Here is a 23,348-nt window from a genome sequence, read left to right on the forward strand (position 1 = left end):
CATCCCCTCCAAAGCCCTCCTCCCTTTCCCCTAACTGTGGCTTCAATCAGTTTCATCATAATAGCAAGTGTGCAGTTGCATGTATTCCTTTAACAAAAATTTGAGTTATGTGCCAGGAACTGTTCTAAGGTTAATAATAGCTAACATTCACTGAGCGCTTATTAGGTGCTAAGCTCTTTACTAAGTATTTTGTTTGCATTATCTCATTTAACCCTCACAATTGCTTTGTGAGTTTTGTGTGACTATAATCCTGTTTTTGTTTTTGTTTTATCAGATGAGTAAACTGAGATTTTAAAAGGCTAATTATCTTGACTCATGTCCAACATGTAGTAAATGGCAGAGCCAATATTTAATTTAAGTCCAGTTCCATTTGACTCTGTGTCTATGTGTACATATTCAGGTTTCCCCTAAACAATTGGTTGTGCAGTTATTCCCCATTCCCTCACTCCCCCCAGCACCTGGAAACTTATATTCTACTTTCTGTCTCTATGAATTTGCCTATTCCAAGTACCTCATTATAAATGAAATTATATAATATTTGTCCTTTTGTGTCTGGCTTCTTTTGCTTAGCATAATATTCTCAAGGTACATCCATGTTGTAGCATGTATCAGACTTTCATTCCTTTTAAAGCCTGAATCATATTTCATTGTATGTATATACCACATTTTGTTTATCTGTTTGGGTAAATGGATGGACATTTGGGATGTACCACCTTTTGGCTATTGTGAATAATGCTGCTATGAACATTGATGTACAAGTATCTGTTTGAGCCTCTGTTTGCAATTGTTTGGGGTATATACCTAGAAGTTGAATTGCTGGATTATATGGTAAATCTATATTTAAAATTCTGAGGAACCATCAAACTATTTTCCACTGTAACTGCACCATTTCATATCCCCAAAACAATGCACACGTTTCCAATTTCTCCACATCCTCACCAACATTTATTATTTTCCATTAAAAAAAAAAGCAATAGCTCTCTTAACAGGTATGTAGTGGTATCTCATTGTGGGTTTTTTTTTTAGCACTCATACGCATCCTTATTATATGCATTTTTGAACAAACCCCTAGAGCTTTACAGAAGAGCAATCACAACCATTCCCTGAAATAACACTCTTGTCAAAGTAGCTTGCACAGAACATTTATATAGCTATTATTATCATTATGGTTTTGATTTGCATTCTAATGATGTTTGATTTGAGCATCTTTTCATGTGATAATTGGCCATTTGTATATTGTCTTTGGAGAAATGTCCATTCAAGTCTTTTGCCCATTTTTAAAATTGAGTTGGCTGGGTTTTATTTTTTGCTGTCATTAAGTTGTAGGAATTCTTTATATATTCTGGAAACTAACCACTTATCAGATATATGCTTTGAAAATATTTTCTCCTGTTCTGTGGGTTATTATTTCATAATCATGATATTATCTTTTGATGCACAAAACTTTTGATTTTGATGGCATCCAGTTTATCTATTTTTTTCTCTTGTTCCCTGTACCACTGAAGTTATATCCAAGAAATGATTGCCAAAACCAATAACATGAAGATTTCCCCTATGTTTTCTTCTAAGAGTTTTATAGTTTGGGGTCTTATATTTAGGTCTTTGATCCATTTTGAGCCAATTTTTGTATATAGTGTAAAGTAAGGGTCCAACTTCATTCTTTTGTTATGTGGACATCTTATCCAGTTTTCCCAAAACCATTTGTTGAAGAGATTGTCCTTTCCCCTGCTGAATGATGTTGGCACCCATGTGGAAAATCAATTGACCATATATGCAAGGGTTTATTTCTGGACTCTCTATTCCATTGGTCTATATGTCTATCCTTATGCTAATACCACACTGTTTTGGTTACTGTAGCTTTGTAATAAGTTTTGAAATCAGAAAGTGAGTCCTTCAGATTTGTTCTTTTTCAAGATTATTTTGGATATTTGGGGTCCCTCAAGATTCCATATGAATTTTAGGATAGACTTTTCTATTTCTACAAAATTACTACTGGATTTTGACAGGAATTGCATTGAATCTATAGATCACTTTCAATAATATTTCTATTTAACAATATTAAGCCTTCCAATCCATGAACATTGATGTCTTTTTATTTATTTATGTCTTCTTTAATTTCTTTCATCAATGTTTGTAATGTTGAATGCACAAGTCCTTTGCCTTCTTGGTTAAATTTATTCATAAGTATTCTATTCTTTTTGATGCTATTGCAAGTGGAACTGTATTCTTTTCATATTTTTCATTGTTAGTATATAGAAATGCAACTGATTAATGTGTGTTGATTTCATATCCTACAACATTGCTGAATTCATTTCTTAGCTCTAATAGCTTTTTTTGGTGAAATCTTTAGGGTCTTTTACATATAGGATCATGTTATCTGTGAACAGAGGTAAGTTTACCTCTTCCTTTCCAACCTGATACCTTTTTGTTTCTTACTTAACTGTTTTGGCTAAAATTTCCAATAATATGTTGAATAGCAGCAGTCATTCTTATCTTGCTCCTGATGTTAGGGGGTAAACCTTCAGTCTTTCACCATTGAGTATGATGATATCTATGGGTTTTTCATATATGGACTTTATCATGTTTTTTTAAATTGAGGTATAGTTGATTTACAATGTTGTAATAGTTTCAGGTGTACAGCAAAGTGATTCAGTTATACATATACATATATATTAGTTTTCAGATTCATTTCCATTATCAGTTATTACAAGATAATGAATATATTTCACTGTGTTACACAGTAGGTCCTTGTCAGTTATCTGTTTATATATAGTAGTGTGTATATGTTAATCCCAAACTCCTAATTTATCCCTCCCCCTTTCTCCTTTGGTAACCGTAAGTTTGTTTTCTATGTCTGTGAGTCAATTTCTGTTTTGTAAATAAGTTCATTTGTATCATTTTTAGATTCCACATATAAATGATATTATCTGATATTTGTCTTTCTCTGTCTGACTTACTTCACTTGTATGATAATCTCTAGATCCATCCATGTTGCTGTAAATGGCATTATTTCATTCTTTTTTATGGCTGAGTAATATTCCATTGTATATATATACCACCTCTTCTTTATTCATTCACCTGTCAATGGACATTTAGGTTGCTTCCATGTCTTGGCTATTGTAAATAGTGCTTCTATGAACATTGGGGTGCATGTATCTTTTCAAATTGGAGTTTTCTCCAGATATATGCCCAGGGGTGGGATTGCTGGATCTTATAGTAACCTTATTTTTAGTTATTTAAGGAATCTCCATACTGTTCACGATAGTGGCTGCACCAGTTTACATTCCCACCAAAAGTGTAAGAGGGTTCTTTTTCTCCACACTCTCTCCAGCATTTATTATTTGTAGACTTTTTGATGATGGCCATTGGACTTTATGATGTTAAAGCTTCCGTTTATTCCTAGTTTATAGTGTGTTTTTATCATGAAAAAATGTTGAATTTTGTCAAATGCATTTTCCATATCAATTGAGATTGATCGTGTGGGTCTTTTTTCCTTCATTCTATTAACATGGTCTATTACATTGATTGATTTTCATGTTGAACTATACTTGCTCTCCAGGAATAAATCTCACTTGGTTATGGTATAGAATCTTTTTAATAATTTGGTGAATTCTGCTTGATAATATGTTGTTGAGGATTTTTGCATCAATATTCATAAAGGATATATATTGGTCCATAATTTTATTTTCTTGTAGTATCTTTGTCTGGCTTTGGTATCAGGATAATTCTGGCCTCATAGAATGAGTTAGAAGTGTTCTCTCCTCGCATATTCTGGAAGAGTTGGAGAAATATAGTAGTTAATTCTTCTTTAAATGTTTAATAGAATTAATCAGCAAGGCCATCTGGTTCAGAGCTTTTCTTTTTTGGGAGGTTTTTGATACTGACTTAATCTCCTTATTAGTTATAAATCTGTTGAAAATTTCTATTTCTTCATGATTCAGTCTTGGTAGTTGTGTGTTTCTAGGAATTTTTCCATTTCATCTGGGTTGTCTAATTTGTTGATGTACAATTGTCAATAGTATTCTCTTATAATCCTTTTTATTTCCGCAAAATTGACAGTAATGTTTGTGCTCTCTTTTCTGGCCTAATTAATTTTTCTCCTTTTTTGTCTTATTCAATCTAGCTAAATATTTCCCAATTTTGTTGATATTTTCAAAGAGCTATTATCGGTGTCATTGATTTTCCCTATTGTTTTTCTATTTTCTATTTTATTTATCTCTGCCCTAAATTTTTTTGTGTTCTCAATCCTTTTTACTTTTATTTTTGTATGCTTTCCCATGTAACACTTTTGTAGGAATCCTTATATTTTCTTTTTAAATTTTATTATATACATTTCAGGTATACAATATTGTAGTGCAACATCTGAATATACTACAGAGTGATCATCACCACAAATCTAGTTACCATTCATCACCATAGAATTGATAGCCTTCACCCATGTTGCCCACTCCCAACACTCCTCCTTTCTGGTAACTACTAATCTGTTCCCTGTATCTATTAGTTTGTTTTTGCTTTATTTTGTTTATTTGGTTGGTTGGTTTTGTTTTTGTATGCCACATGGGTGAAATCATATGGTATTTGCCTTTCTCTGTCTGACTTATTTCACTTAGCATTATACCCTCAAGATCCATCCATGTTGTCACAAATGACAGGATTTCAATCTTTTTATGGCTGAGTAGTATTCCATTGTATATACATACATACAATATCATCTTTATACATTCATCTATTGATAGACACTTAGGTTGTTTCTATATCTTGGCTATTGTAAATAATGCTGCAATGAACATGGGGGTGCATATATCTTTTTGAATTAGTATTTTTGTGCTCCTCAGAAATACCCAGAAGCAGAATAGCTGGGTCATATGGCAGTTCTGTTGGTATTTTCTTATATTTTCTGTCTCTTTGTTGAGGTTCTCACTGTGTTTGTCCATTCTTTTCCCGAGTTTGGTGAGCATCTTTATGTCCGTAACTTTGAACTCTTTATCAGGTAGCTTGCTTGTCTCCACTTTGTTTAGTGCTTTTTCTTGGGTTTTGTCTTGTTCTTTTGATTAGAGAAATATCTGTTTCCTCATTTTGCCTAATTCTCTGTGTTTGTTTCTAAGTATTAGGTAAATTAGCTAGCTCTCCCAGTCTTGAAGGAATGGCCTTATGTAGGGCTCAGAAATGTAATCCCACCTGGCCACCAGAGCCAGGCATGCAAGGGGTATGCCCTATGTGGGTTGCTTGCACCTTCCTGTTGTGGCAGGGCCATGGCTGCATGTGAGCCTTTCAAGAGTAGGTCTTCTGTTCCCTATAGTCCTACAGTTTTTCCAGATGTAATACCCATTGGTTTTCAAAGCCAGGTATTTAGGAGTCTTGTCTCTCTTGTGTAGGATCTAAGGGTTGGGGTGCCTGATGTGGAGTTCTAAATCTCTTACTCCTCAAGAAAAATAAATTATTTCTGCCATTTTGCTATTTTTTTCTACATGTCTTATAGTTTTTTGTCCCTCATTTACCTTTGTGTTTAGTTGACATTTTGTAGTGACACATTTAGGTTCTTTTCTCATTTCCTTTTGTGTACATTCTATAGTTATTTTCTTAGTGGTTACCATGGGGAAGACATTTAGAATTCTAAAGTTATAACAATCTAAATTAAATTGATATTTCTTAACTTCAATGCCACACAAAAACTCTACTCCTATGAGGCCCTGTCCTCCACTCTTTATTATTAATGTCATAAATTACATCTTTATACATTGTTTGTCCAATAATATAGATTTATGATTATTTTAGGTGTGTGTCTTTTAAATGCTGTTAAAAAAAAGAGGAATCACAAAATAAAAATGGAATAATACTGACCTGTAAATTTACCTCTGCAGCTACCTTTGTGTTGTTCATTATTTCTCATATGGCATTGAGTTATGGTCTAGTGTCCTTTCATTTCAGCCTGAAGGACCAGTTTTAGCATTTCTTGTAAGACAGGCCTACTTGTAACAAACTCCCTCAGTTTTTGTTTATCTGGGAATATCTTAATTCCTACTTCATTTTTGAAGGGTAGTTTGACCAGATATAGAATTCTTGCTTGATAGTTTTTTCTTTCAGCACTTTGAATGTGTGACCCCACTGTCTTCTGGACTCCATGGTTTCTGAAGAGAAATAGGCTATTAATCTTATTCAGTCTCTCATGTACATCATGAGTCACTTCTTTCTTTTTTATTTCAAAATTCTCTCTTTGGCTTTGGCTTTTGACGATAATGTGTCTCAGTGCAGATCTCTTCAATTTATCCTGCTTGGAGGTTGTTAGCTTCTTGGTGCATGTATAGATTCATGTCTTTCATCAAATTTGGGAAGTTATCAGTTATTACGTCTTCAAATTTTTTTTATTCCTCTTTCTCTCCCTTCCCTCCCTCCAGGAATCCCACTATGCATATGTTAGTATGATTGATAGTGTCTCATCCATCTCTTAGGTGCTATTAATTTTTCTTCATTCTTTTTTCTTCCTGCTCCTCAGGCTGGATAAGCTAGATTAATCTATTTTCAGTTTCATTGATTTTTTTTTCTTTTCTTTGCTCAAATCTTGCTCAAAACTTTCTCTAGTGAATTTTTTATTTCAGTTATTGTACTTTTCAACTCCAGAATTTCTTTTTCATTCCTTTTTATAATTTATATCTGTTTATTGATATTCTCTGCTTGGTGTGACATTGTTCTATTGTTTCCTTTAGTTCTTTGTTCTTGGTTTCCTTTAGCAATTTGGGCATATTGCAGACAGTTAATTTAAAGTCTAATAAATTCAATGCTTCAGTTTCTTTGGGATAGTTTCTATTAATTTATTTTTTTCCTGTGAATGGGCCATTCTTTCTTCTTCCTTTGCATGCCTTGTAATTTTTATTGAAATCTGTATATTTTGAATATTATAATATGGAAACTTTTGAATTATGACTCTTCTCCCTCCCCAGGGAGTGTTTTTGCTTCCTACTGTGGCTTGTGTTTGTTTGTTTGATGAATTTTCTAAACTATTTTTGTGAAGTCTCTACAGTAGCCCCCTCCTTACCCGCAGTTTCAGTTTCCATATTTTCTATTAACAACAGTCAACCATTGTCTGAAAATATTAAGTGGAAAATTCCAGAAATAAACAATTCATAAGTTTTAATTTGTGCACTGTTCTGAGTAGCATGATGAAATCTCATTTTCCCACTCCATCCCACTTGAGACATGAATCATCCCATTGTCCAGCATCTCCTACCTGTTAGTCACTTAGTAGCCATCTTGATTATCAGATCAACTGTCATGATATTGCAGTGCTTGTGTTCAAGTAATCCTCATTTTACTTAATAATGGCTCCAAAGCCTAAGAGAAGTGATGCTGGCAATTCGGATATGCTAAAGAGAAGCTGTAAAGTGCTTCCTTTAAGTGAAAAGGTGAAAGTTATTGACTTAATAAGGAAAGAAATTGTTTGCTGAAGTTGCTAAGATCTGCAGAAAGATTGAATCTTCTTTCTATGAAATCATGAAGAAGGCAAAATAAATTCATGAGTTTTGTTGTTGCACCTTAAACTATAAAAGTTATGGCCACAGTGCATAAGTGTTTAGTTAAGATGGAAAAAGCATTAAATTTATGTAATATGATATTTTGAGAGGAAGAGATCACATTCATTCACATAACTTTTATTACAGTATGCTGCTATAATTGTTCAATTTTATTTTTAGTTATTTTTAATCTCTCACTGTGTCTAATTTATAAATTAAACTTTATCGTAAGTGTGTATGTATAGAAAAAAACATAGTATATATAAAAGATTTGGTACTATCTGCAGTTTCAGGTATCCACTGGGTGTCTTGGAATACATCCCCTGCAGATAAGGAGGGACTATTGTGTTGTGTAATGTGGCTAGTAAGCTTTGTATTCCATTAGCTTAGTTAGTATTTTGACAGAATTTTCTTGAGTACCTGGAGCCAAGAAAAGAAATACAGAAAGGAAAAAAGAGAAAGAAAAAAGTACTCTCTCAATGTTTGCAGATTGGCTCTGTGTTGGAGGACTCTGTAAATGTTTAGCCAGTCCACTTAAAACTCTGCCTTAGCCTTCAGTTCCTGCTTGCACAAATCCTGAAGGTCAGCCAGAGGTGAAAGCTTAGATCTTTACAGGCATTTTCTGAACATGCATCCAGCTCTTGGCATGCATGTGGTTTTCTCAATTCCCCAGCATACTTGAGTGCTGTTGGAAGGTTTCCTTCCCCAACTTCTTTTTTCTTGGGCTTTTCAGTCTATTACTTGTTCCTACTGTTACCCCATTCCCCAGGCTGCTCCAGACAATACTTTTGCCTTTAAATGCTTTTGACAAAAGCTGCCCAGGAAGTCTTGAGAAAGCTCCAGTTCAGGTGAAATAAAGGCAGACCCTTATACCCATCCTTGAGGGAGCCACTAGTCAGGTGGAAACATGCAAAGACTGTTTTGCTCACTCTGGCAATATCAACTTGTGCCAAGAGTGCAGGATGTCATCTTCATGGCTGCCACTGACCTGGAGAGTGAGGAGTTGGTAGGCAGATGATTAAAAATACCACAACACACTTTTACTGCAATGTAGACACCTTTTTCTTCATTAAGCTTTAACCTGCTAGTGAATTTTTTATTAGATTCTAGAAGTCTGCAAAAATGGACACTTTTTGCCCACTTATTAGTTGTTTTTGTGGAGAGACAGAACCCTAGAGTTCCCTACTCTGCTATTCTTGGTGGTGTCATTCAAACTATTGATTTGTTTCCAGAATTCTTATTCCAGAAGTCGATTTGGACAGTGTTTGCCAGTTTATTTTCTTCTTTTGTGAAGGGAAGGACTTTTGGTGTTTCCTAATCTGCCGTTTTCACTGATGTAATTCAAACACAGGAATTTTTTTAATCTGTACAAATTGTCCATCTCAGTACTTTATCCTACCAGAGAATCATTGCTGGAAGGAGACAATGTCTGGCCACTCTGACTTCTACATGGACCTAGTCTTGGCTCTCAGCTTCAGCATTTTCATTGGAGGAACATTATCTTAGAGAAGATAGGTCTTATTAAAATGACCAGCACCAGTTTTATTAGAGCAATCACAACATTTTAAAAAAAAGATTGATTGTTTAATTTTTCTCTTACTCTTGCTTTTTTTCCATTAGCACACTTTCTTCCTTGTACTTTTCTGTATTTTCTGATTTTTCTTGCAGTTAACATGCATGTTAATTTTATAATCAGAAAAAAATTGAGCTTTTCAAAAACAGGTAAATTTCTTGTTTCACCAATGGAATAAAAGAAATTTCACCAATGTAATAAGAAAAAAATCCAAGCTCCTTACTAAAGCTTATAAAGAACAGTTACATTTTTCAATTGTCTTTTCACCTGAAAAACATGTAAATAGTTGCAGTGTAAGTTTATTATATTACAATGTTTTAGAATTGATAGATTAATAATTTTTCCACCTTTATTTAGGTCATGGTGGCCATACATACCTGAAGGAATGGTCCTGGTGGGTTGGACTAATATTCAGTAAGCACTCTTTAATTTACAGCCTATTAGAATTATATTTAACCCAATGCTCATATAAAAAGCAGTTTTCTTCATGTATCACAGTCAGGTTTAGAGTAAGCCAACAAGCATTTCTTTGCTCTTTTTCCCAGATATTTTCTGTAAAGCCTCATTTCCTCCCATAATTACATGAACACTCACATACACGGACGTAGTCACATAAGCATAGATACATATTTACTTACTTTAATATAATAAAAATTATCTCAAGGGTATATTTCTGAAAAAGAATATGAAAATGAATATATGTACATATATGTATGACTGAAACATTATGCTGTACACCAGAAATTGACATGTTGTAACTGACTGTACTTCAATAAAAAAAGAGTATATTTCTGTCGCTGCCCTACTTTCAGATCTGTTTCTGTGTGGCTAAGCAAAAGCAAATTTAACTTCAGCTCCTGTTGCCTTGGCCTAGAGTTACAGTTGAGTCTCGCTTCTCAAGGCCTGCACTGTAAAGAAGCAACTTTGCTAGAAAAATTATCCAAATGAGGGAGGCATCCTGGGGACAAGTAACAGAAAGAGATAAGGATATAGTTGATGTCAGACTCTAGACACTGAGGCTGCTGTGAGCCTTTCAGTAAAATCCTGCCTTTTTGGTCTTCTGTTCTGGCAGAAGCAGAGCTTTCTTAATCACAGCAAAATGGAAGTGCTTCTCATTTCTCTGGAAACACGATGCATTTGCTCCTTATTTACCAGTCATTTGTGCACATTTACTGATACTTTGATTAGGGGGTCATAACATATTAGAAATTATCAACTTTTTAAAAAACGATCAATCTTGGCTCACTGGAATAATGATAAAAATTACTAGGGCATTAGTAAGAACTGTCCTGTTTTATAGCTGCCGTGGGATTTATTTAACCAAGAAAAAAAAGGTAGGGCTCAACTGGTATTTGGTAGTGCAGAGTTTATACAGCATAAGTGGCTGTATAAGAGCTTTTGATTCTTTAAGTGGGCTGGATTAACTTTAAGAAGTGTAGTATATGTAAAAAATAGTACAGGTATGCCAAGTTTTGTTTATAGTCATGTTCCCTCATGTAACCGTGAACTTTGTGTCTCCTTTGAAGTGGGAATTGAAGAAGCTGCCAATCTTATAGCTTGTGTCTTTTCCCTAGCAACGCTTGGATGCACTGAGGGTATTAGTCAGGTAGGCAGAATTAAGATGCTTTACCTGGGACTTCTGTTTGTATCTTCATAATTTTTACTCTTTCTCATTTTTTTTTAATTCTTATACTCTCAAATAACTTCTAACTGATAGTGTTTTACTTCTACTAAAGATGGTCTTTTTTTTTTTTCGAAGATGGTCTTTTATTTCATTTATTTCTTCCTTTATTTGGGAGAAATTTTAATGTGTAGACTGTTTAGAAGATACTGTATATTTCAATGAATATCTGCCCACATATAAAGTCCATTAACTATAACATTGCATAAATTGTTACTTCTGCAATAATTTTTCTTTAATTTATCTGTCTTACATGTCCCTTGCTGCCTCTTACTTTGTTCCTGGGAACTTCCCAGTAGAATTAAACTAATCAGCTTTTTTTTTATTCCTGTTGACACACTAGAAAAAAAATCTAAATTAAAGGAAAATAATTTTAGGATGGCAGACAGCATTGTCTTAGATGTTAGATACAAATTACTATGCATAAAATAGGTAAGTAATAGGGATATATTGTATAGCACAGGGAATTGTTATTGTAATTATTATAATTTGTTGTTATCTTGTAAGAACTTTCAAAGGATTATAATTTATAAAGATACTTAATCACTATGGTGTACATCTGAAACTAACATAATATTGTAAATCAATTATACTTCAATAAAAAAGTCTTATTCAGAAGGCCATCCTCCTTTCTTTCATAGAATGTAAATGGATTTTTTCTGCTCTATTTCACCATCTTTAAATATTTTTGCTTACCTAAAAAAGAAAACAAAACTGTCAACCTACCAGTTACCCGAGGACTTCTGCCTCTTTATTTTTTTAATCCTAATTATGGGACATTTGGCAGAATATCAGATTTCATGCCAGTTTCTTGAAAAGGATTATAGTGAGGGTGAGGAAAAGGATATATATAAAATATATAATATAATATAATATAGATATATACAAGATTATATTGTGGATGAGTCACTTTTATAAGAAAAAATTAATCAGATTAATGATTCTCAAGTTTTTTGGTAAGCTTTGCTACAAAAATAAAAGGTGCTTGGCATGCTTCTTTAAAAGGAGAGTAATTTATTTTTCTCACACATTTCTAGAACAAACATTTAATATGGATACAGAACAGGTTGTAAATGGGTGAATCTTGAATGGTGGGTCATCTTCATTTTTCCCCATTTGCTCCTCTTATTTAGTCATCAAAACCTATCCTATCTACCTCAGAATTACACTTCTACCTTACAAATCTATCAGGTCTCTAATTCCAGTCTTGTCCTTTTTCAGTCCTTGGCACTGGTGTGATTGTAATCTTCCCAAAACATATGTTTAAAATACTTTAGAGGTTCCCTGTCACATTTAAAATAAAATCCAAACTCCTTAGCATGGCATAACTAAATAGTCCAGGTCCAACCTGTGATTCTCATTTTCAGAGATTCTCCAGTATTTACCTTGTATTTAAGTTGCGCCAGATTACTAGCACTTCCCCCAAATTCTACATATTAGACCTAAGAAAATATTTAATGACAATATTATTGGTTTTAATGAAACTATGATTGATAAGTTTGCTTCCATTAAAGCTAGGAAAGTAAAATTTAATTCTGCTTTTTTTGTAGATAAAATATTTCAACTTAATGATGTGACTTTTAATGTATCTACTTTTCAGTGTTTTCAACTGCTTTAATGTTCTGGAGAAACATGAACCATTCAAGAATACACAAAAACATGTATATGGGGCCTACATTTTTCCTTTTGCCTCACACGCCAGTATGGTTCGGTATGGCATTGTCTTTATTTAAAATTTTGATATTTTGTTCATCATGTATTTTTGCACTAATTTTTATTTTTAAAACAATTGCATTAAAATATTTATAATGATTACTGAGTTTTTTGGCATCCTCTTAAATTTTGCACACAAGGTGAATACCTTACTCACCCCACCCTTATTCCATCCCTATTTGAGGTCCTTAAATACGTTAATTATCTATTTGCAACTAGTGGGCATCTGAAAATATTGTAGTTGAGATATAGGGCTTTTATTTCTGGAAGTGGTTTCCACCACCTCTCTACTTCTTAGTGTAGAGTTCAGAGTTCTGAAGTGGGGACAAATTTTATTTTATTTTAAAAATAATATTTATTTTTTGAATAGGTAATATAGTCACGATTCAAAATTCAAAAGGCATAGAGAAAAGATATATAGGAAAAAGTCTCCTTCTCACTCGCAACCCCTAACCACCTAGTTCCACTGCCCAGAGCCAACCAATGTTAACAATATCCTTCAAGAGACAGTGTATTCTTATTCAAGCAAATGTGTACAAATATTTTACTCCCTCCCTTTTACACAAATGGCAGCATATTGTCTTGAATCTTGCTGTTTTAATTTAACATATGCATTTGAGCTCACTCCATATCAGTATTTAAAGAGGTTCCTAATAAATACATAAATAAAATAAAGAGGTTCCTCATTTTGCACATGTGAGTATATCTGTAGGATGAATTCCTAGAAGTCAGATTTCTGGAATAGGTTTATACATCTATAATTTGGTAGGTATTGCTAAACTGCTTTCCATGAAGGTGGTACCAATGTTTACAGTCCCACCAGTAATGCAAAAAGTACCTGTTTCCTTGCACCCACAGAGATGGTATCTCTGTATAGGTTTTAAAAATTTCTCTTAAACATCTTTTCACACGTTCAAGAGCCATTTGCATTCCCATTTCTTTGAGTTGTCTCTTTATATCCTTTTCCCACATATCTTTTGAATGATTAGTATTTTATTATTAACTTGTAGGTGCCCTTTATGGAATAAGGAAATTAGTCCTTTGTAGAAAAGTTTCAAATATTTGTTCCCCATTTAATTTTTCTTTTAACTTTGCCTATGGAAGTTTTTGCTGTTCAGAATTTTTTATGTAGACAAAATCAATAACTTTTTCTCTTTTGGCTTCTGAGTTTTGTGTGAAGTGGAGAAGTTTGATGAAAGCTCACTGAAAAATAAAGACCGAAAGGGATCTTGGTAATCACTGCATCAGTAAGGAGGAAAATCAGAGTTGATTGTCAGAAATTTGTAAAATTCAATAACCTTTCAGTTTCCCCACATTTATTCTGTGTGTTGTCCCATGTCTATTTCCTCATGGTGATTCAAAGCAAAACTCTTAATACTAAGAGCCTATATGCTTGTCTTACAGAGAATGGGATGAATTAGGAATAATAGTTAATCGGATGGGAAGAAGAACCTGAGGGTTGGCAGCTCTAAGAAAAGAAAGAAAATGAAGCATCCCTGGGACCTGCCTTTGGGAAAGAAAAAGAAGAAAGCGCTTGAAAAGTGAGGATCAGCTGTTTTGACCTGGTGGTATATCCTGCCACAAAATGGTGTTGAAGCATAGCTGTTCAGAAAAAGAACCAGGCCATGCAGATAATGTTCATCTAGCAATATCATGACTATGTGAAATTTCAAATTTGAATAACAGTGGTTTAGTACACAGGTCAGTCACGTTATGTAGCAAAAGGTTTAAGCTTTAAGGAAATAACTTTAGGTCTGAAATATAGTTTAACAAATACCTTTGGCCCTCAGTATCTGCAGGTTCCGCTTCTGTGGATTTAACCAACTGTGGATCAAAAATACTAAAAAAATTCCAGAAAGTTCCAAAAAACAGAACTTTCATTTCTTGCACTATGGCAACAATTTATGTAGTGTTTACGTTGTATTAGGTATACAGGAGGATGTCTGTAGGTTATATGCAAATACTACATTTTATATAAGGGACTTAAGCATCTGCAGATTTGGGTATCTATGGGGGGTGGGGTGGGGGTGTCCTAGAACCAGTCCTCCTGGAAGGATGACTGTACTGCTGAGTCCTGACTCCCCACTGCTTCTTTTCCTTTTTGTCTTTCTAATCCTTCCTTCTTACCTGATCAGAATACAGTGTCAAAACTCAAATATTTTTTTTTTTAGCTTGTTTCTCAATTTTCCTGTGAAACATTTACAGAACATCGTTATCTGTGAGTCATCTTGTAACTTTAAGGATTCCTTAAATTGTAGGGCAGCAATAAATTCCAGGGGTTACCCAGACACTGCGGATGGTTATTTGTGTAACTTCCTCTCTGCAACTGTTTCAATGTGATCAGTTATCTTCCACTCTTCCCAGTCACTGTTGCTGCCCTTGAATCCCAAGGCATCCTCTTATTGACACATTGAATACCCTCCCTCTTTTCCCATCATCTGTTTTACTACCTCTCCACTTTACCCCAGATTTCTCTCTCACAGCTCTCTCATCTTCCCAACGTGTCTCCTCCTGTCCATCCCTCACCTCCACTATCAGAATTCAATCCTCCAGTCTCTTTCGTGAACTAGCAAAATACCTTTATTATTATTCTCTGTCTTAACCCAACTACCATACAGCTGCTAAAATGATCTTTCTAAATGCATATATGAGGGTAAGGGGAAGAGCTTCATTTATTTAAAGCAATTCTATATTTTTTGAAAGTTTAAAAACATGAATGTAGTATTTTAGTCATGAAACAAGTACAGATATTACTCCACTGTTTAAAATCCTCTAACAGCTTTCCACTGATTGCAAGATAAAACTCAAACTTCTTAATATTGCATGCTGTTTTAGCTTTGCTGCTTCATCAGTTAGCTTCATGAAGTGACTTCTTGCCTTTCTCTTGTTCTCCCAGACAACTCTGTCAGGGTTATCAAAGATGCTCAGTTCTGAATAATAGTAACAAATATTAGCTACCTAAAGCATCTGCAGTGTGCCAAGTGCTTTGCATGTAATCTCATTTTTCAACCCTAAAAGGCACTACCATGTAAATTTTTTTTTAAAGAAACTGAGGATCAGAAGTTAGGTGACTTCCCTAATGTCACAGTTACTGGCAGAGTCAGTATTTGAACACAGTTCTGCCTAACTCTAAAACTTAGGCTCTTTCCAGACTCAGAGACATAGAAAACGAGGTTATGGTTATCAGAGGGGTAAGGGGGAAGGGTGGGATAAATTGGGAGTTTGCAATTGGCTGATACAAATTACTATGTACAGAATAGATAAATAAGATCCTACTGTATAGTACAAGGAACTATAGTCAATGGCTTGTAGTAACCTGTAATGAAAAAGAATATGAAAAAGAATAAATATATATGTATGTATAACTGAATCACTATGCTGTACACTGGAAATTAATACAACATTGTAAATCTAAATAAATAAATAAATAGGTCAGGTATAAAAAAACAAAAATAAAAAAATAAGTCATATAGTCTAACCAAAAAAACAAAAAACGAGAAACAAAAACAACCAAAAAACAAAACAAAACATAAAAACAGGCTCTTTCCATTATACCATGCTATATCCAGAATGAAATGTTTCAGTCACTCTGGCCCCACCTTTTAGAGAAACATTACTTCTTGTCTTTAAATACATTAGAAGGCAGGTTAGTAGAGTCATTCAGGCCATGAGCTCTGGAGTCAAACTGCCTGGGTTCAAATTCCAACCCTAAAACTTATTAGCTGTGTAACCTTGAGTAAGTTAATTTCTCCAAGTTTCATCTTCTCCATCTGTAAAATGAATATGTTAAAAATAGTTCCTCTTGCACAGAGTTTTAATTCTTAAAAAGATGATCCACTGCAAAATACTTAGTACAATGTGTGACAAATGGTATGTATATCCTCAATAAAGCATAGCTACTATTATATTAGAGATACATCTCAAAATTCTGTTGGATCTTTCGTTCATCTGGAGTTCCTGATCAGTACATCTGAATCCTGGTTTGCCATATTCTAAATGTCCCTTCTATGCATTTCTGCATAGCAGAAAAGTACCATAATTATATTGTATAGGCTTTGCCTTCTTGAGAGTGATTTTTCCAAGATAGAGCTTTGGCTGCACAACACAAATGTTATTAGTTCATACATTAAATGGCTAATTGCTCAACTGCTGCTCACTTAAGGTGTTACAGAAGGTAATGACTTGATTGTCAAATTGCTTTAGCATTTCTTATGTAAGTGCTAAAAATAGCAATTCAGTTATTTTATTGCAGGATTCATTGTTCTTGCCCTCTGTGTAGTGATCAGTTCCACTTGCTTGTCTTCAAAGTGGGACCTGGAGATGGCCAGAGTAACCTCCTGGTATATATTCTTATCTGCTCTTCTGTTGGTTCATTTTGTGTCAGGTATCAAGTTTGGACATTGCCTTGAAACTACTGTTTTAGAAAAGCCAATCACAAAACCAGCCCAGGGCTGGATACTCTTGTGATTTACTGTATAAGCATAAAATAACTATCTGAACAGGGCCTTGGATATTTTCAGTACCTATGCAGTCATTCCCATGTAGTATTTCTTTTTCCCTACTGCTGTCATGGCCTACTATGCCATTCTTTTCAAGGAATGGCAGCATATGGCCCTCACTAACTTAAGTTACCACCTGTGGTTTCCTTTCCATAGTTGGCCTTTTTAGCTCCATACATTTTGAGATGTCCCTTTTGGTCTGTACCTGTTGCCCTTTGACTTGAGATCAATAAATCTACACAATACCCTTACTCCTCCATGGAATGAAAATGAGGGTTACCTGACTTTTCTCCATCAACCTCTTTTGAGTCCAGAAGATGCCAACAAAAGTGAGGCTGAAAGAGACTATGAAGAGTCTTAAAAGAAGCACTATTGGGAAGATTTTGGGTTAAAATCTCCCACAGGCCAAAATTTTGGACTAAGGTATTGATACAGGGAAAATTGGTTTAAAAAGGACCATCAAGTGCTTTCCATGTAAAGGCTATTTTACATTGGGTTTATTGATTTGTTATGTTTGATTCAAACTTCTCCTGGAGATTTGTTAGCATAAATGAATGTCAAAATCCTGCTTGATTTCCTTGTATCTGTTATCCCGGATGTTCATTCGTGGACTCACGGGCAGGGGGCCTTAGGATTAGTCTGGTTCCAGTTTTCACAGTATGCCTGAATAAACCCTAGAGGTCCTGAGACAGTGCCTTAGGGACCAGGGAGGGTGCAGGGGGAGGGGGAGGAGACTACAGCAAGCAGGCCTGGTCCAGATACCCCCCGCCACCAGAGCAGCTTTGCTTTTCTATTATTTTATGTCTTAGGCTTCTTTTCACTTCAGGAGAAGTCTGCTAACCCAATCCTTTTGTTTTACAGTTGTCTTGAATTTTCTACCCTGAATATTGAAACAGGGACTTTGAATGTCATGAGGGCTGATAGTACCCTTTCTATCAAGGTTCTGGAAATAAATTTCTGAGACGGATTAAAAAACAAACAAGAACTCAAATTGTTGCTCTGGTACTTAACCTCTTAGAGGATGTGGGCAAATGGTCTACCTTTTCTTTCCCCTTATCTTGTGTCTAGTAGTGTCAAACACATACTGGGTGTTCGGGCATATTGCATGAATCTGACAGACCCTCTTTCTCACTATGTACAGTAGCTGAGCAAGCATAATGCTTTATAAAACAAAGACAATATAAATTTGTGTCTAAATATAATGAGAATACTTCAACAGGTAATGAAGAATATGGGATAATGATATAGTAAAAATATATAAAATAATATATAATAAAAAGAGTGAAGAATAGAAGGAAAAGACTAAAGGATCCTTCCTTTATGACTCGAGGTTTTACATGAACACACTCAATTTTAAAGGGAAAAAAATCAACGGGGGCATATAGATCCAAGGCATATGCCAGATGCCCATGCTAAAAGCCTGGTTTCTCCTGGACTTCAAAATGCCAGTATTCTTACTACCCTGCTGCTGCTGCTACTACTAGTACGACTTCTTTACCATGTACACGTTATCCAAACAGCAGCCAGGCACTCCTAAATTCATCGTATCACATCACTCGTCTGCTAAAACCCCTCAAGTAGCTCCCCATCTTGCTTGATAAAAGCCAAGTCCTCACAATGGCTTAAAATGCCCTACACAACCAGTACATGTTCCCACCCACCCCTAATCCTGTTCTGTCTGTTTTTTTTTGGGGGGGTGGTGGTAATTAGGCTTACTTATTTATTTTTTTGGAGGAGGTCCTTGGGACCTTGTGCATGCTAACCAAGCGCTCTACAACTTGAACTATACCCTCCCTGCCCCTGTTCTGTCTCTGACTCTATTTCTTACCATTCTCCCTACTCATTTTACTCCAGCCATACTGACTTTTGACCCTTCTTCTACATTGGCATCATAGCATGTGGTTCCCACCTTGGGGCCTTTGGACTTACCCTTGTCACCCCTCCCTGAAATGTTCTCCTCTTAGATCATGTGGCTTGATCACTTAGTTCTTTCATGTCTCTGCTGAAATGCCACCTTCCCAAGGAGGCCTTCTCCAACCATCTTTATCTAGAATAACAGTGCCCCGCAAACATTCCCTGACACCCTCACTCTGTTCTCCACAGCACTCATTATACTGACACACCGGTGTGCTGCCTCCTTCCCCTCACTAAAACATAACCTCCACATGGGACTGTTCCTGTGCCCTGCTGAAATCCTGGCACCAAAAACGGTGTCTGGCTGAGGAAGTACTTAAATGTTTGTTGAACTGTTTTCAAGAGTTTACAGAATTTCCTTGTAGTGGCTATCTGGTGGGAAGTTCAACAGGGACTTGAGGCTTCTAAAATGTTTATTTCCCAACTTTCATGAATGTGCACTAGAGGCTCCCAACAAGTAGTTCCTTTCACTTTAGGTCTACAATCCAGTCTAGTAGGATCTGATGAGGAGGGGGATCCAGTCACTATAATCTCTTCTGCTACACTCAGGGAATTGACTGTCAGCACTGAATTCCTTTCCTCCCCCATCTCATCTCAAGGTTCTTTTCTCACAAAAAGGACCCCAGGGATCTGGGATCCTTGGAATACAGGGCCATAACTTGCACAGAACAGGCACCCAGGCTGACTACATTTCAGCCTTGGAGCTAGCCCACACCAGATCTCTTCTGGGTGCAGGTGATAACCAAAACAGAAAGCCTTCTCAATCACAGATTTCAATCTTGTAGAAGCATTTATTTCAGTGATTAAAAGAATGCAGTAAATGGAATCTATACTGATGTACATTAGGCATGCACCTCTACCTGAAATTGCTGTTAGTTTTTGACAGGCCTAAATCTTTATAACTTATTTATTCATTTAGGCACATCTTTGAATTATTTTGGATGGACCCTGATATACAGGGTAAGTTAACTTCTTCCTTGTGGCAGTTTAGTATGAGAATTACGTTCACTGGCTAGATTCCTTTAACTAAAGGCCTCTAGACTCTCAGGCTACCTGTACTACCTCAAGACCATACTTGATATAGATATTCAAGTAAATCACAGTATAAGGGAGGGAGATAATCTAGAAAGCTGAAATGTACTGTATGAATATTCCATACATCTTTTTCCAGCACTGATAGTCAAACACTAGATAAGGAGGCCTACAGTTATGTACCAAATTACTCTTCCCCCACTACCGCCCTTTCTGAGAGCTAAAGATGTATATCAATCTCCCCAGAAATCTGAAAGGAACCCACGCAAATCATAGATTTTTACCTATGTGGTCCCGCTATCAAACTATAGAGCAGTTCCACTATTAAAATTATAGGAAGCAATTAGTGGGACTTTGAGAAAAGCATCATCCCACATACAGTGATATATGCATTTAGTAGAGTTTTCCATTCATCTGTCAATTGTTTTCACATGATTAGCATTAAAAACCACAACCCAAAACATATTTGACCCTCAAATCCCACACACACAAAAATTGGTCTTTGTTCATTCTCAGATGACAGGATGTCCCAAGAGTGACAAAGGTGGGAGCCAATTTCCCCAAAGACTTTTCTTCAACCATCACATCAACGGCTCTTCATTTCTTGAACTACCTTCCTTTTCCAAAAAGGTAATGCTGAGATCAGTCAGAAAGGCTTTCTGAGAAGACTGGCTTGGATTTCTGGGTCTGTTCCAGTCGATTCAAGATGAACTGGCTTGTATCAATGAAGCGCTCAACGCAGTTCACAAAACAGGCCTCAGCCCGACTGTCCAACTTTGGCCCAGGCTTGTCCATGCACTTTTCCTGCTCAGGACAAGATACAGAATCACAAAGGGAACTTGACAAAAAAAAAAAAAAAAGGTGGGGGAGGACTTCTTGTTGCTCAGAGGAAAAACTTCACTTAAAAACAGTATCTGATATGTTAATAGTTCACATTTGAGTTCACATTTGGCAGCTTACTCTGAGGCAATTTTCTATAAGCCTTACATTAAATTCTCACAACAACCCTACAGAATAGATATTATTAATCTTCATTTTACAAAGAGGGAAGCTGTGACACAGAGATAACTTTGTCCTAAGTCACAGGGCCAGAAAAATGGTGGAGCTGAGATATTCAAAGCAAGATAAACGGCAAAATACAAGTGAGATTATAAAAATGAAAAAAAGTGTAAAAAAAGAAAAAAAGAAATAAAAAGAAATACAAGTGAAGTTAATCCTTTGCTGAATTTGGTTAGAACTCTACAATGCTGCTTGCATTAAATGCCTTTAAATTAGCTGCAGAATAAAAGGTTGAAAGGATAAATCACTGCAGCAAGACACCCTAAAACTTACCAAAGGAAAAAAAAATCTATGACCCAAGATTCTGTAACCTTGTCTACTTAAGCCAGAGGCTCTTGAATCCTCTCAAAATGAATGGAAAATTATATGAATTTACCTAAAGGGCCCACAGCTTTCAGATTCTTAAAGCAGTCCTTAACCACATCCCATCCTGGCCCAAATGTAATGAATCAGATTTTAAAAAAAAAAAAATTGGGGGGAGAGTAATTAGGTTTATTTTTTTTAATGAAGTGCTGCGGTATTGAACCCAAGACCTCGTGCATCCTAGACATGCGCTCTACCACTGAGCTATACCCTCCCTCTGTAATGAATCAGATTTTTAAAAAGAATCAAAGGACTCTGGTTCAGGGCAGACAGGAGTTAAGTAAGCATTTGTTAAGGGTCAGAGTCCGACAATACTTATGGTTCGAATGAATTTTGTTCATTATTCTCTATCGTGCACAGAAGCCTTAGACTCTCCACTTCCAAGGAATATTATCCTTGCTTCTGAATTCTGTGAATTTTGTATGTCAAGGCAGGGCAGTTATGCTGTCCTTGGCAGCCAGAGAAAACTTTGATTCCAAGCTGCAAACAAATGCCTTCTACACTTTTGCCAAAGTCCCTTCACAGGGCATACTCAATTCTTCAACCTTCAGACCTGAAACAGTTTGGTATTACACAACAATCCAACAAGAAGGCAAAAGTGTGTATGTTGGTAGAAATTACACCACTTTATAGTTAAAGGACTAGAGCCACTCACTTCTCACAGGAGACGGTTAGAGCAACAGGATGATCAAGATAAACCCTGAGGGGTACAGGGTCAGCAAATTCACTGACTCCCTTGGGATTCAGGGTGCCAAAAATAAAATCTCAGTAGTGGGTCTCTTAGTTTTGGTGTACAGCACTAGGCAGCTTCAACCTTAGGTGCCTAAGGTGCCTAAGTCTTCTGTGACCCTGGGTCCTCTGGACTAACAAAGCCGAAGTCCGGCGTGACAGACCGCTGAGAAGCGGAGTCACCCTTTCTCCCTTCCGGCTGGGTCTGAGGAGCCTAAGGAAACCAAGCAGTGCTGCTGGGTCTCACCCCTTCCCCGAATCCCAGACGTCTTGGCGAGTCGCGCGGGGCAAGGACGGGGGAAAGTAGGTACAGTGGCCAGGTCCCAGCCCCAGGCTCCTCACCCAACAAAGTTCCGTCATCTGGTGCACCAGCTGCTGGAAGCGCTGCTTCTGAGTCTCCACTTCTATGAAATGCTGCAGCTGCGGGTCGACCGAGCCCAAACCCGTCGCGGAGGAAGAGGAGGAGGAATCCATCCCAGCGCGGCCACGCGTGCCGAGACGAACTCCGGACCAACTCACCGACCTTCACGTGTCTCCGCGGCGGAACCGGAACCACAACCCGCTGCCTCCGGGACAGTCCGGTGAGCGCACGGCGCCGGCGCGCGGCCCTACGCGCGGGCCCGCCCCTCGCGCCTCACCCCCCGCGCCGGGCGCACCTCCCAGCAGTCCACGCGCCTCGCTTCCGCCCACGCGCGACCCCGCGGCGGCGCCCCAGCTACACCCTGAGGTCTCAGAACTCGCGGCCTAACGCCCTGGTGCTGTCAAGAAGTTATTTCAAAGAGAAAAGAAAAAAAAAATAAGGTAAAATTAAAAAAGGAAGTTACTTCAGACCACATGGCCCGTTCCTGGCCTGCCCAACAGCCCCGCCCCTCCCTGTTTCCAAATTGGCCCGCGCTTTCCCAGCTGCCGAGATAGTGGTTGGCCAGGCTGCTCGGTCGGTCAGTTAGCGGTCCTGGGCCCCTGGTTCCAGTTCGTCGGTGGAGTTTATCCCGCCTGACGTGGGGGAAAACGGGCTCCGGCAGAATTTGTCCCTAACTGTCAGATTCATTCCGGTAATATCGCATGCCTGCTGTGTGCCAGGCACTGTGCTTTGGTTTGTGATCACTGTCTCTCATTCAGAAGCAGAACTTTCCAAGAGCCAGAGGGGTTAAATGCAAAGGATCCTGTCGAGTTCTCAAAGTAGTAATATGCCAAACCAATGCTACACAGCAGTGTTCTGGAACACTGAGGGCGCTTCAGGAAGGCTGCATGATTAATCAAAATAGCAAGAAAATGTC

The 23,348-nt window shown here is 36.8% G+C and overlaps 1 protein-coding gene and 1 long non-coding RNA gene across 3 annotated transcripts in view; one reads left to right on the forward strand and one right to left on the reverse strand.

The window, feature by feature from the left end:
- Positions 1-19,283: 19,283 nt before the first annotated feature.
- On the reverse strand, positions 19,284-22,682 carry TIMM8A (translocase of inner mitochondrial membrane 8A). Its single transcript, XM_032474854.1, has 2 exons — positions 22,414-22,682; positions 19,284-20,724 (listed from the first exon to the last, which is right to left on the reverse strand). The coding sequence occupies exons 1-2, from the start codon at positions 22,543-22,545 to the stop codon at positions 20,563-20,565; spliced, it is 294 nt and encodes a 97-aa protein (XP_032330745.1). The 5' UTR covers positions 22,546-22,682; the 3' UTR covers positions 19,284-20,562.
- A 20-nt stretch (positions 22,683-22,702) lies between these two features.
- Positions 22,703-23,348, forward strand: part of LOC106730548 — a 30,702-nt gene continuing 30,056 nt past the window's right edge. Inside the window, exon 1 of one of the 2 annotated variants that reach the window (XR_004317888.1) lies at positions 22,703-22,872. This is a non-coding gene — a long non-coding RNA (uncharacterized LOC106730548). The remainder of the gene's footprint in view (positions 22,873-23,348) is intronic. The other variant, XR_004317887.1, reaches the window with a different exon arrangement.

Source organism: Camelus ferus, chromosome X (assembly GCF_009834535.1).
Source record: "Camelus ferus isolate YT-003-E chromosome X, BCGSAC_Cfer_1.0, whole genome shotgun sequence".
NCBI classification, from domain to species: Eukaryota; Metazoa; Chordata; class Mammalia; order Artiodactyla; family Camelidae; genus Camelus; species Camelus ferus.

Coding starts and splice junctions, on each gene's coding strand:
- TIMM8A (XM_032474854.1), bottom strand. CDS start 22,545: ATGGATTCCTCCTCCTCTTCCTCCGCGACGGGTTTGGGCTCGGTCGAC. Junction 20,725..22,413: donor AGATGACGGAACTTTGTTGG/GTGAGGAGCCTG, acceptor TGTCCTGAGCAG/GAAAAGTGCATGGACAAGCC.